Source organism: Ranitomeya imitator, chromosome 4 (assembly GCF_032444005.1).
Source record: "Ranitomeya imitator isolate aRanImi1 chromosome 4, aRanImi1.pri, whole genome shotgun sequence".
Taxonomy (NCBI): domain Eukaryota; kingdom Metazoa; phylum Chordata; class Amphibia; order Anura; family Dendrobatidae; genus Ranitomeya; species Ranitomeya imitator.
Window position 1 is genome coordinate 301,243,582 of NC_091285.1, and position 14,611 is coordinate 301,258,192.

The following is a 14,611-nucleotide window of genomic DNA, read 5'->3' on the forward strand; positions in this document are numbered from 1 at the left end:
AAGAGGGCTTTCATTTTGGAGCGCCTATGATCTGAAGGGAACCGCAAAATCATAGTGATGACTGCAACTTTTCTACAATGTGGAGGGATTCAACCTTCAGAAACCCAAATTTTGCATACCTGTGCAAGAGACAACAAAGTCCCCTATATGTGTGTTCCTAATTGGTAATAATAATCCTATATAGCATAAGACAATATTTTGATATTGAACATATACATGATTCACCGCAGTAAAAAAAAGGTTTGTGCAATGCATAGAGATAAATGCCTCAGGGCACGCAAGACCAATATCAAGATATATATAATGACCAAAAGATTTGCATTAATATAGATTACATGAAAAATATAATAAGATATATCAAATAGTTCAATAATGTGTAAAGTATAACTCCATGCAGCACAATATACAAAAACAGCATAAAAGCACCTATCCAGCATATACACAAGGGGACTGTGCTGATGTAGATAGTATACAATATAATCAATTAATGTATAAAGCACAATTCAAAATAGCAGAATATACAGACATGGTAACAGGCACTTATATCCAGCATATTACACCTCCTGGTGAAGCCCAGTGTGGTGAAACGAGGTACCCACCTCTGTGCTCCTCCTTATTGTTAGGAGTCGAGTTCCCGCCGCTGCACAGGGGGAATCTCGAACCATCTCTGCTGCGGTCTCTCATTCTGTATCAGCCGCAGAGGAGCCTGCTCAGCGGCGACGTCGGTCCCAGCATCTCGCTCAGTCTGGTTCTGTGCAAAGGGTTACTGCTGCCTTTCCAGGCTCTGCCATTGTAGCCTGTACTGATCAGCAGCGAGCAGACGTCTCTGGGACTAAGTCATGCTTTTTCCCTTCTGAGCATGCCCAAAGGAAGACCTCTCAGTGGAGGTCTGGGGTCACATGCTCAGGTACTGCAGTAGCTCCTATTGGTCCTCTAGGAAGGTCCTGAAGTTGCTCAGTTACTGTAGCAGTTCTCATTGGTCCTCTAGGAAGGTCCTGAACTTGCTGCAGCTATAAAAGGTTTGCATGGCCATGCACTAGTATACGCTTGTTTACGTGTGTGTGTTGTGAGTGAAAGTCGCTCTTTAATCATCCCCTCCCTTGTGTTTGAATGCTCGCGTAAGGATGATTGTAATCTAGCTCCCGACTAGTTACCAACACAAGTACACAAACAGCGTCTATTGCTGTGACCGCCAGTGCGGCGCCGTGCGCTATCACCGCGCTTTCCAAACCCAAGTCTGGGTGGTTAGTGGTGTCCGCCAGTGTGGCACCGCATGCACTCTCGTGCTACTTTATTATTTCTGTTACGTGCGGCACTGCGGCCCTGTGACGCAACAGGGTTCGCTTCTTTCACACAGGGTGAAACTAACCCATGTGTGTATCCTCATTGTACCGCCATATAGTCCGTCATTGCTTAGCAGCAGGTTCCATCTCTGCACGGTGGACCCCAGGCTGCGAACGCACCTTATACCTTTTCTCTAATTATTTAGTGCGTTCTGCTAGCTCTAACACTGATTGTGAAAATGCACCATGTCTCAAGGTATTATCCTTAACTGATCTCTATTGTTTATGTTACTAAGTTGACCAACTTTACATAGCATTTATCGTGGTTAGCATGAGCCCTAATGACCTGGTGCATATGCTGGATATGTGCCTGATGTCGTTTCTACATATTCTGCTATATTAAATTGAACTTGATTATATTGTATATTGTATGTGCAGAAGAGGTGCTTTTATGTTGTTCCTGTATATTTTGCTACATCAAGTTATACTTTATACATACCCTGCCACATTTATCTCTATGCATTGCCCAATACTTTTCATACTACATTGAATCATGTATATGTTCAATGTCAAAATATTCTCTTATGCTATATAGGACTATTATTACCAATTAGGAGCACATACTGTATATAGGGTAGCTTTTTTGCCTCTTATTTTAGGGAATGTATAATCTATTCTCCCACAAGTATGTTTTTAGCAATACTTCTTCCTTCTCTTAATTGTACAGTACCAATTATTTGCTACTATAATTAATGTAATAACCTTTCTTTGTTATATTTTCTGGCCCTACATAGCTGTATTTTCATTTACCCCTCTAAATGAGGTTTATGCATTAACAGTTGCTATACATCCTCAGAGGTGGTCTTGAAGAAACCTTTTTTTGGTTCTATATAATTATTTCAGGGGCTATACCCATTTATTTTGTGTGTAGAAAACTTTTATAGGATAATAGGCTTTGCATACCAGATGTAGATAATTTTACGGAGGTGAGATTTCAAGTTTATTACACTTAACACATGGTGGTCGATCATGTACAGTAAACTTTCACATAATAGAGATTAGTTACAATATAATCCCACGGAAATATGGTGAAGTCTTCCATAAGCCAATACACTGGGCATACCATTAAAATGCATATTGCGGGTAAAATAAGAATTGAACACATCACCATTTTCTAAGTAAATATATTTCTACACGTGCTATTAGCATGAAATTCTCTCCACAACCCGTCTAATCCACACAGGCAAAAAAATCAAACCATAGATGTCCATAAATTAAGTTATATGTAATAATGAGAAATGAGACAGTATTGAACACATGAAGAAAGAGAGGTGCAAAAAGCCATGGAAAGCCATGACAACAGCTGAAATCTATCAGAAATTACAAAGCAACCAGCCATTTAGCGAAAAAATAATATTAGCTGATTCAACTAATGGCCTATAAAAAGGTGTCTCATCACCACATTCCAAACAAGAAACATCTAATGATGGGTAAAACCAGTGAGCTGTCTCCACACCTTCGCAAACTTAGACCGGGTTCACACTTGCGTATCGGGGCTTTGTGGAGGGCTGCGTACTTCCTCTGCTAAGCCCCACCTACTTCCACATACGTCCTGCGTACCTATCTTTAACATTGGCTACACAGGACATGCGGATGTATGTATGCGGATGTGTCGTTTTGACGCATCCGCGCAAAATGCAACTTGTTGCGTTCCAGTGCGGTTGGTGGCGCGTCAAAACAACACATCTGCATACATCCGCATGTCCTGCGTACCCAATGTTAAAGATAGGTACGCAGGACGCATGCTGAAGTATGCGGAAGTAGGAGGGGCTTAGCGGAGGACGTACGCAGCCCTCCTTGAAGCACCCAAACGCTAATGTGAACTTAGTCTTACTGTTGCTAAACTTACTGACGGCATGGATTAGAGAAGAATTTCTAAACTACTGATGATTCCTGCGAGCACTGTTGGAGTCATAATTCAGAAGTGGAAAAAACAATTTCACCGTAAACCATCCAAAACCAGGTGATCCCTTAAGATTTCAGACAGATGAGTGAAAAGAATTATCAGAAGAGTTGTCCAAGGGCCAATGAGCACCTGTGGAAAGCTACAGGAAGACCTGGAATCAGGAGGATTGTTTTAAAGGAAACTATAAGTAATTCACTCAACCTCCATGGTCCGTATGCATGCTCACCACGCAAGACTCCATTGCTGAACAAAAGACATGCTCAAGAGAGTTTAAAGTTTGCTCAACAGCATTTAGACAAACCTGTGAAATAATGGCAGCATATAGTCTGGTCAGATAAGACCAAAATTGAACTCTTTGGATGCCATAATATACACCATGTTTGGAGGGCAAGAGGCACTGCCTATCACACCAAAAACGGTATACCAATAGTGAAGTTTGAATCTGGAAGATGTCACTCATGTACTGCTAATGATGTATCCAAGAAGCATCAAACGGAAGGAAGATTATAAGATTTATTATAGGTTTGCACTGTCAACACGTTTCTAGGCCACGCAGGACCTGTTCATCAGGACAGAAACCTGGTGTGACTGCCAAACTGGTTGTCCTTTTAAACTGAACTCGTTTGAAAAAACCCACCAAACCGGCCACATGACTGTGTCAAAGTTCAGCAGGGTCACGGGTCTGATGTTAGTTGCAAATCTAATATAAAATACTTGACAATTTATTGCAATCTATATTACACACCTATACAAACTAAAATATATTGGATAAAAATGTTTAAAATGACAAATCAAAATCATTGGGAACCTGCAAAATGAAAATGTCTTAAATTATAGAGGGGGATCCGAACTAAAAGAAAACAGCATGTCTGAGCTGTAGGTCCCGAATCTGGTCATGTCCAGAGGAAGATGAGACACCAGACCCAACAATGCAGATGAGCTGAAGGGTTCTATCCAAGCAACCTGGGCTCCATAACACCTCAGCAGTGCCACAGTCTGATCATCTCCATGCCACACCGCATTGATGCAGTAATTGATGCAAAGGGAGCCCCGACCAAGTATTGAGTGCATTTACTGAACATATATTTCAGTAGGCCAGTATATCAGATTTTAAAATCTTATTCAAGCTGGTGTTATAAAGTATTCTAATTTATCGAGAAAAATACTTTAGGGTTTTCATTGGCTGTAAGCCATAATCATCAAGATTAACAGAAATAAACACTTGAAATAGATCACTATGTAATGACTCTATATAATATAGGAGTTTCACTTTTTGTATTGAAAAACTGAATGAAATACATTAACTTTTTGATGATATTCTAATTTTGTGAGAAGCATCTGTATATATACAAACATATTAGAACATTGGGAATTTTATTTTAGGTTTGTGCTTAATGAAATAAACAAAAATCCAACTCGGAACATTTAACTGGGACCTGTTACAGTAAACATGTAGTCTAATTTATCTATTCTGCAGGCACACATCTTCGGAAGACTGAATCACTGATTATCACAGCACAGTATTGCTAAACTCGGAATAAGCAGGAATTAAATTAATAAAATACAAATTATATGGACACAATAATCTGCTCAGGTACTCCAAAGATACAGGTTTCCTTTGAGGTTTTTTTTTTAATGCAATTAATTGAAGTTAAATAGACAAGATGTCATAATCACATATGAAAAACAATGGAAAAACTTGTATGTGGTTTGACATGTATTTTAAAGAAAAAAACCTTGCACTCAACTTAGATGCTCTGGTGAAATTTTAATGTAGTACTCATAAACGTTTCGGTCCAATATAGCAGGACCTTCATCAGTAACTACAAACCGTGAACACAAAAAAATATAATAACATATAAGTATACAACTTTTTTTTTTTGTTGTATACTTATATGTTATTATATTTTTTTGTGTTCACGGTTTGTAGTTACTGATGAAGGTCCTGCTATATTGGACCGAAACGTTTATGAGTACTACATTAAAATTTCACCAGAGCATCTAAGTTGAGTGCAAGGTTTTTTTCTTTATATACTCCAAAGGTGTGGGAGCCTACCTTAGCACCTCTCACAGCTGTGCACACGCGCTTTATTGACATGTATTTTAGACTGACAATGTACAAAGGATACACTGAGCTTCTGCCTGGAAGATCGTTTCATCAGGCTGGTTGGCGTGCTGCATTGCAATGGCATGCGGGAATTCTGTAAGCATGCGCTGCTGGAAAGCTTCCAGTCTCTCGTAGTCATGGCCTCGACAAACAAATTCTTTGTTCTGGTAATTAGAGAAGTTATTTTATTACCATTTCAATTTGATTAACAATCTTAACATCTACACATCTACCAATACAAGAAAACATAGTAAGTACAAAAAGACAGTAACAAGTTTTGCCTCCTACTATTTATGTCCTTTTCACTTTATGGTTGTCTGTGAGAAGATATTCCCCAGTTCCTCATATAAGTTATATCCCCAAATAGCTCAATCACAATTATTATTAGTACATATAGTGCCCTGCAGAGACCTCCATCAAGCACCTAAAAATTATCCAGACTCCAAAAATTAATACTCATTTATATACTGTGTCTTTAAAAGTGAGATATACTGGTCCTGTATATCTTTTCACATCTACATGCCATGCTTGATAGAGGCAAGAACAGTATTTAGGTGTAGATATAGCAGCACAATATACGAGTTTATAAATAGTATAAGCGCACAGGCTGCTCATGGGATTCAGAGTCACTCAAGCTCCCACCACAAGTGCCTCCAACATACAGTTGGACATATCCTTTGTGCTTTCTTATCAATGAAGCAGGCCAGGGAAGAAACCTTTCAGCAATGTACTGTTACAGGTTGCCCACACAGCTGTCTCCTGTCACATACTACAATAAGTCATCCTTTTCTAGCCCGAGCTGACTGCTAAGGGTAGCAGTTGCTTGCTGTGGAGGTGGTGAATGAAGCAACCAATTCAATAGGACCCCTGTCTGCACGGTGCATGTACAAAGCAAACTTCATTCATTAAAAAGGCAGAAAAAAAAATAAAACACAGAGCTTTTGAATACTTTGTAAGTTTAGGGAGGCTCCTGTGTCACATTAAATTATTCTATCTTGCTTAAAAACGTTTAAGGGCACTAATCCATTCTCAGGTAATGATAGCACGACAAGCATCATAATAGAAGAATAGAGAATAAGCTGCTCGTGCTCTTCTAGGAGTCATCAAACAAAAAAGTTGACTTCCACTATGTAATAGAGTAAGGCTTTGCTTGGGCATATGTCTGACAAATTGTTTTTGAAAAGAACATACAAATTGTATCCATTAAGTCGAAATTGTTCATATTCACTTTTTTCAGTTGTAACACTTACTCTTAAAAAAAATGGGAATTTCTTTCCATAAAATCCAACTCGAAAAAACTCTGGCTCCAAGCGCTGTTGGTCCATTATTTTATCATAGAGAGATGCTTCCATCATCTGTTCAAGCACAAGAATACGACTTTTATTAGTCAACAAATGAAACATATCACACATTAAAGAGAATCTGTCAGTAGGGTCAGCCCTTCTAATCTGTGTATATGCACATCTGTGATTCGATGCCTTATTGCAGAGTAATCCATATTTTTCTTAATATGTAAATAAGATGTTAAGATCTATTGCAATCATATAGATCTCCCTGAAAATCCTTAACCGTTCATTTACATATTAAGAAAACATGGATATCTCTGGAATAAGACATCAGATCTCTGATATCAAAGTATCCTTTTCTATGTAGTTTCTATGACCTACATGCCTATACACACAGCTTAGAAGGGTTGATCCTATATTATACCAATAGGAACCCTTTATGTACTAAAGATAACACAGATAAAATATAGCTTTTAATTAATATACCAATTAAAACCATGCCACAAATACAACCAGATAAACACATAAAACACACAACCGTGCACTCTGGGATAACCCTGCCAAACAATACCTCTTAGTACTGCCTACCTATCAGTGGAGGTTGGCACCCTAAACACAGATACGAGATTGGCGCCCCCACTCACCGTCGGCTGTCCCTATGTCTCCTAGTATGGATCCTAATATAGGTGTCACATACAGACCAGCACTTACACTAGGCAGGAAAAAGATAGGCAGACTAACTGGCTGATTGTATATATATATATTTATGAAATAATCATATATATAAACCTTATCTTCAGCCGAAGATAGCCTAGTGCTTAGATATATGCATGGTAAACAGAGGGTGAGACCGATACTTATCAGTGTTGATATTTCATACGCCTCTACGCGTTTCACCCCAACGGATCATCAGGAGGCCTTGATATGTAGATGCTGCCAGCATTTTTTTTTTTTTTTTCCTTTTTCCCCCTGCAGCTATATATGTTTTTGTGCCTTGCCATTTTTGTGTATTTACACATCTGTGTCTGATCATTATCAGGCTGGGATTTAATATTAGGGCTTCCCAGGGCCAGTCGTCGCTGAGTGGGGGCGCCATTCCGCTGACCAGTAGGGTGCCAACCTCCACAGCCAGGCAGGCTGCACAGCAGTAGGGTACAGAGGTAGTGAGGCCTATTTTTAATACACGAGCACTTTTTTGTTATGCACATTGTTGGTCTTTAGTCCGTGTATCTCACCCTGTCACAAACCTAGTTTATATATATGATTATTTCATAAATATATATATATACAATCAGCCAGTTAGTCTGCCTATCTTTTTCCTGTCTAGTGTAAGTGCTGGTCTGTATGTGACACCTATATTAGGATCCATACTAGGAGACATAGGGACAGCCGACGGTGAGTGGGGGCGCCAATCTCGTATCTGTGTTTAGGGTGCCAACCTCCACTGATAGGTAGGCAGTACTAAGAGGTATTGTTTGGCAGGGTTATCCCAGAGTGCACGGTTGTGTGTTTTATGTGTTTATCTGGTTGTATTTGTGGCATGGTTTTAATTGGTATATTAATTAAAAGCTATATTTTATCTGTGTTATCTTTAGTACATAAAGGGTTCCTATTGGTATAATATAGGTTGTCGTTGACCTTTAAGTAGCTGCTAAGACAGCTCCAAGTGGCGTTGAAGGGTTGATCCTACCCACAGATGCCCTTCAGAGATTATCTTTATTTGCGTTAGGCTATGTGCACACGTTAAGGTTTTTTTGCGTTTTTTCGCGCTAAAAACGCTATAAAAACTCATTAAAAATGTATACATTATGCATTCTATCATTTAGAATGCATTCTGCATGTTTTGTGCACATGGATGCGTTTTTTCCCCCCCAAAAAAACGCATCGCGGTAAAAAATGAGCATGTTCATTATTTTTGCGGATTTTCTGCGTTTTTCCCGCAATTCTATGCATTTGGGGAAAAACGCCCCAAAAATGCGTGAAAACGCGGTAAAAACGCATGCGGATTTCTGGCAGAAATGTCAGGTTTATGTCAGGAAAATTTCTGCCAGAAATCCTGACGTGTGCACATACTCTTAGTCTCACAAACACAAAGCCTGTATGGCAGTGAATGGAGATTGTAGGGCTCTACAGTATGGAGTAGTCATTAATACAGGCATTTATAGAACAGTTTGTTTTTACAAGAAATTCTCAACAAATGTCAAGTTAATTATATATTGTTTTATGCAAGTAGGGTTTTAAATTGCTAGAAAATGACATTTGACTGGATTTTTATTTAAACTGTGCTTTTAATTTAAACAGTAACCTCCTCTAACTCTCAGTGTTCAACTGATTCCGAAAGTTTTTCTTTTTCTTCTGTGCCTCTCCGTTTCAAGGTTACCTCCCTCCCACCCCCCCCCCGGTAATACCAAATACGCAAATTTCCCTTCAACCAACTGGGTGTGTATCACATAGTTTCTCTATGATGCAGGCGGATCCAAACACAGCCACATAGAGGGAAATTACAAATGCCCACGTAAGAGGTCACAACTGTATTTTACCCAGTTGGCGTGTCCCTTTCTGCATGTGGAGCCAGTACACAGGAGAAAAGCAACTCAATGCATTACCTGTAACAGTTGGATTCGGAATTCCAGCTCTCCAGCACTACTGCTCTCATGTGCCCCAGCTCTCCAGCTCAAGTAAGATCTAGCAAGCCCATAGCTGGAAGGGATATGATGACTGAAGAGGTCTCACCATAGTTATGAGACAGATATCGTCTCATAAGAACATTAAGAGTTGTCTGCTGCAGGGACATCCTCGGTAGGCGTTTGCTTTTTCCGCTCTATGATGAGGCTGTGTTTTGATTGATTAGAGTCATAGAGGATAAAAAGCAAATGTTCAGAGAAATTATGTGGTATACACCCAGTTTGTTGAAGGGAAAATTTCATATTGGGTGCTCTTAATTATTAGGAAGCATAAATTTGGAACCGATCACAGAAAAAAAAAAACGGTTCTAGAATCAGTGGAGCAGAAATTGAAGAAGGTATTCAGTGCAATAAAAATAATCCAGTGAACAGTCTTATTTAAAAAGCAAAGCATTAAGGTAAAAATAATGAAAAGGAATGTCGCCAGTCACTGGTTTAACTGGATTGATTTAATTTTGAAGAGTTTTTTGTACTGTTCAATCCATTCCTAGGATCAGCGATATTACAGCACTTTTACTGTATTAAAGGGAACCTGTCACCTCGTTTTGCCGCTATAAGATACGGCCACTGCCTTTCGGGGCTTATCTACAGCATTCTGCAATGCTGTAGATAAGCCCCCGGTCCTACCTGAAAGAGAGGAAAAACAAGTTTTATTATACTGACCTGGGGGCGGTCCGGTCCGATGGGTATCACAGGTCACGGGTCCGGTGCCTCCCATCTTCATGCGACGTCGTCATCCTGATTGCTTTGTGCTCCTGCGCAGGCGTACTGATCTGTCCTGTTGAGGACAGAGCAATGTACTGCAGTGTACAGGCAGTGGGAAGGGTCAGAGAGGCCCAGCGCCTGCGCACTGAAGTACTTTGCTCTGCCCTCAACAGGGCATATCAGCACGCTTGCGCAGGAGCACGGCATGAAGCAAGCAGGATGACGACATTGCATGAAGATAGGAGACCCCGGACCTGCGACGCTCATCGGACCCCCCCGGGTGAGTATAATAAAACTTGTATTTCTTATTTCTTCTCTTTCAGGTTGGACCGGGGGCTTCTCTACATCATTAGAGAGTGCTGTAGATAAGCCCCGACAGGAAGTGGCCGTATCTTATAGCGGCAAAACGAGGTGACAAGTTTCCCTTAAAGAGAGCAGATGAATAGGGGTAACCCAAACACATCACAAAGAAAGAAATGAACATATCCAGGAGGGTTCTAAACCATAAAATAAAAATAATTAACATTTCAAGGTTCTTCAATCTATAGGAACAGTAAAGAAACATCATAATACACTTATGTTACCCTCATTTTGCTTAGATTCCTGTAGTCATAATAGTTTTCATACTGCTCAGCAAGTTTTCTGCAAAGTATTATTCCGTTCTCCCAACACTGTAAATAGATACAAAAAGCGACAATCAACAAAAAGTGACAAAAAACTTAACAAGCCATTATTTTATTACTCTTACAGAAAAGTATACACCCTCATTTGTAAAGTTTACCAATATGGTTTAATAATTAACAAAAAGCAATTTAAATATTATAAATATGAGCAGAAATATGGTGCGTTGATGTCAGTGAAAGTAACCAAAACCTCTAGATTGTCAAAAAATTGCATATACCTCAGCTTCTTTGTCCCCAGCAGGTTGGTGTGGGGATAGGAGAAGTGAAATATTGAGAATAACTGCACATATTTGATTTTTGTGTGTTTCTGTGGGGTTGGGTTTTATATTGTATTACAGATGCAATGAAAAGTTTAAATGTTTTCTAGATAAAATAGCAAAGAAATTTGTACTCCGATTCTCAAATGAGTTTTCCCTATTTAATAATAATAATCTTTATCTATATAGCACCAACATATTCCGCAGCACTTTACAGTTAGACAGTTTCAAACACAACAATCATAAGTAACAGCGTTAACAATAATATAATAATTAAACCAAAATAAAACAACCCTGCTCATGAGAGCTTACAATCTACAATGAAGTGGGGACGCTACAAAGCACAGGTGTGTATTTACTGTACAATGATGTATTTACAGTGAAGGTCCAGCCATCTTCAGGGGGTGGGGGATAGGTGGAGATAGTGAATGGGCTACACACGCACACTTACACAAAAAATTATTTTGATTAGGGAATGTGATAGGCTGCTCTGAACAAATGTGTTTTGAGGGAGAGCCTAAAACTATGCAAGTTGTGGATGGTCCTAATTTCTTGGGGTAGAGCATTCCAGAGGATTGGAGCAACGCGGGAGAAGTCTTGGCATCGGAGGTATGGAATAGTGCAGAGGTTAGTCGAAAATCGTGCAGAACGCAGTGGTTGGTTAGTCCGATAGACAAAAATGAGGGAGGAGATGTAGCGGGGTGCCGCACTGTGGAGAGCTTTGTGGGTGAGAACAAGTACTTTGAATTGGATCCTATAATGAATGGGTAGCCAGTCTAATGACTGGCGAAGAGCGGACGTGTCCAAGTAACGATTAGCCAGGTGGATGTCCCTGGCTGCTGCATTAAGGATGGACTGGAGAGGGGAAAGTCGAGTAAGGGGGAGGCCAATTAATAGAGCACTACAATAGTTCAGGCTGGAGAGGAATAGGGGAACAATGAGGGTTTTTGTTGTTTCCATGGTGAGAAAAGGGTGGATTCTAGAGAAGATGTTCTTTAGGTGTAAGCGGCAAAAGATTGTATATGGGAGGTGAAAGAGAGATTGGTGTCAAACATAACACCCAAACAGCGTACATGCTGCCGGGGCATTATTATGGTGCCACCCATGGAGAGGGAAATGTCAGGTTTAGGGAGGTTAGTAGACGGCAGGAGTAGAAGAAGTTCGGTTTTGGAAAGGTTGAGTTTCAGATAGAGTGGACATGATGTTGGAGACTGCGGACAGACAGTCACTGGCGTTCTGTAGTACAGCGGAGGTAAGGTCAGAGGATGATGTGTATAGTTGTGTGTCTTAAGCATAAAGATGGTACTGAAAGCCAAATCTGATGATGGTCTGTCTAATTGGGGCCATGTAGAGAGAAAAGAGGAGAGGGCCAAGGACTGAGCCCTGAGGTACCCCAACAGTGAGAGGAAGAGGAGATGAAGTGGAGACAGCGAACAGAACACTGAAGGAGTGGTCAGAAAGATAGAAAGAGAAAGAGGAGAGAGCAGTGTCCTTAATGGCTGGTCACTGGAGCCTAAAGAGTAGGAGAGGGTGGTCAACAGTGTCGAGAGCTGCAGAAAGGTAGAAAAGAATGAGCAGAGAGTGGTCACCGTTACATTTTGCGGTTAGAAGTTCGTTGGTCACTTTGATGAGTGAAGTTTCTGTCGAATATAGGGGGCGGAAACAGGACTGTCAAGGGTCTAGGAGTGAGTGAGTGGAGAGGTAATGGATAAGGCGGGAGTAGACTAGGCACTCCAAAAGTTTAGAGATGTGCAGATATTTAGCAGATGTGTCTAAAAATAGGGATTTTTGTGTTACTCACCATAAAATCCTTTTCTCCGAGACACTCATTGGGGGACACAGGACTGTGGGTGTATGCTACTGGCGCCAGGAGGCTGATACTAAGTAAACATAAAAAAAGGTTTAGCTCCTCCTCCGTCGTATACACCCTGACACTGGTCGAAGGTGAACCCAGTTTGGTGTAAAAAGCAGTAGGAAAACAAACAAAAAAATCAACATTAACACAGAGACAACATGTCTAGCAACCACGACCCCACCGACTGATAAAGTCAAATAACAAAAAAGAGCCATCAGGCTAACAGGGAGGGAGCTGTGTCCCCCAATGAGTGTCTCGGAGAAAAGGATTTTACGGTGAGTAACACAAAAATCCCTATTTCTCCTTCACCTCATTGGGGGACACAGGACTGTGGGATGTCCTAAAGCAGTCTGCAGTCCCTGGGTGGGAAATTGACTCACCAGGCATCTGCACCTATAAGTGCGCTACCACTGCCTGAAGAATCCTTCTACCCAGACTTACATCTGCAGAAGTCTGCGTCTGGACATTATAGTGTTTGGAAAAGGTATGCAAACTGGACCAGGTTGCTGCCTTGCAAACATGTTCTGCCGAAGCCTGGTGCCGAAGCGCCCAGGAAGCCCCCACTGCCCAAGTGGAGTGTATCCCGATTCCGGCTGGAACGACCATGCCCGCGACGCGGTAGGTCTCCTGAAATAGCTTATTGCATCCACCTGGCCATGGTGGATCTTGAAGCAGCGAGTCCCTTCTTGCGACCCTCAGGGAGGACAAACAGCGCATCCGTCTGCCGAAAAGGTGCCATCTGTGAAATGCACCTCCTTAATGTGAAACGAGGAAACCACCTTTGGCAAAAAGGAGGGTGCTGGCCTGAGCACAACCTTATCCTGAAGGAACTGTAGAAACGGAGCCCGGCAGGATAGAGCCGCCAGCTCTGATACCCGCCTAATGGAAGTTATGGCCACCAAGAACACGACTTTCCAGGAAAGGTAGGTCAAAGAGACGTCCTGAAGATGCTCAAAAGGAGCTTCCTGCAAGGCACTTAAGACCAGGTTAACCCCTTCAAGTCGCGGCCCTTTTTCGTTTTTGCGTTTTCATTTTTCACTTCCCTCCTTCCCAGAGCCATAACTTTTTTATTTTTCCGTCAATATGGCCATTTGAGGGCTTATTTTTTGCGGGACGAGTTGTACTTTTGAACGACACCATTGGTTTTACCATGTCTTTTACTAGAAAACGGGAAAAAAATTCCAAGTGCGGTGAAATTGCAAAAAAAGTGCAATCCCACACTTGTTTTTTGTTTGGCTTTTTTGCTAGGTTTATTAAATGCTAAAACTAACCTGCCATTGTGATTCTCTAGGTCATTACGAGTTCATAGACATCTAACATGTCTAGGTTATTTTTTATCCAAGTGGTGAAACAAAATTCCAAACTTTGCTTAAAAAAAAAAAAAAAAAAGTGCCATTTTCCGATACCCGAAGCATCTCCATTTTTCGTGATCTGGGGGTCAGGTGAGGGCTTATTTTTTGCGTGCCGAGCTGGCGTTTTTAATGATACCATTTCGGTGCAGATACGTTTTTTTGATCGCCCGTTATTGCATTTTAATGCAATGTCGCGGCGACCAAAAAAACGTAATTCTGGCGTTTCTGATTTTTATCTCGCTACGCTGTTTAGCGATCAGGTTAATGCTTTTTTTCTTAATGATAGATCGGGCGATTCTGAACGCGGCGATACCAAATACGTGTAGGTTTTTTTTTTTAATTATTGTTTTATTTAGGATGGGGCGAAAGGGGGGTGATTTAAACTTTTATATTTTTTATATTTTTTTCATATTTTTAAAAACATTTTTTTTTT

At 40.7% G+C, this 14,611-nt stretch overlaps 1 protein-coding gene across 7 annotated transcripts in view; it reads right to left on the bottom strand.

Annotated features, from left to right (window-relative positions):
• DOCK4 (dedicator of cytokinesis 4) overlaps nucleotides 1-14,611 on the bottom strand; it is a 488,246-nt gene that overhangs the window by 71,850 nt on the left and 401,785 nt on the right. For all 7 annotated transcript variants that reach the window (XM_069764796.1, XM_069764797.1, XM_069764795.1 and 4 more), the window contains 3 exons: nucleotides 10,616-10,702; nucleotides 6,607-6,711; nucleotides 5,379-5,520 (listed from right to left, as the gene is read on the bottom strand). In XM_069764796.1, the coding sequence (XP_069620897.1) occupies nucleotides 5,379-5,520; nucleotides 6,607-6,711; nucleotides 10,616-10,702 (334 nt within the window). The remainder of the gene's footprint in view (nucleotides 1-5,378; nucleotides 5,521-6,606; nucleotides 6,712-10,615; nucleotides 10,703-14,611) is intronic.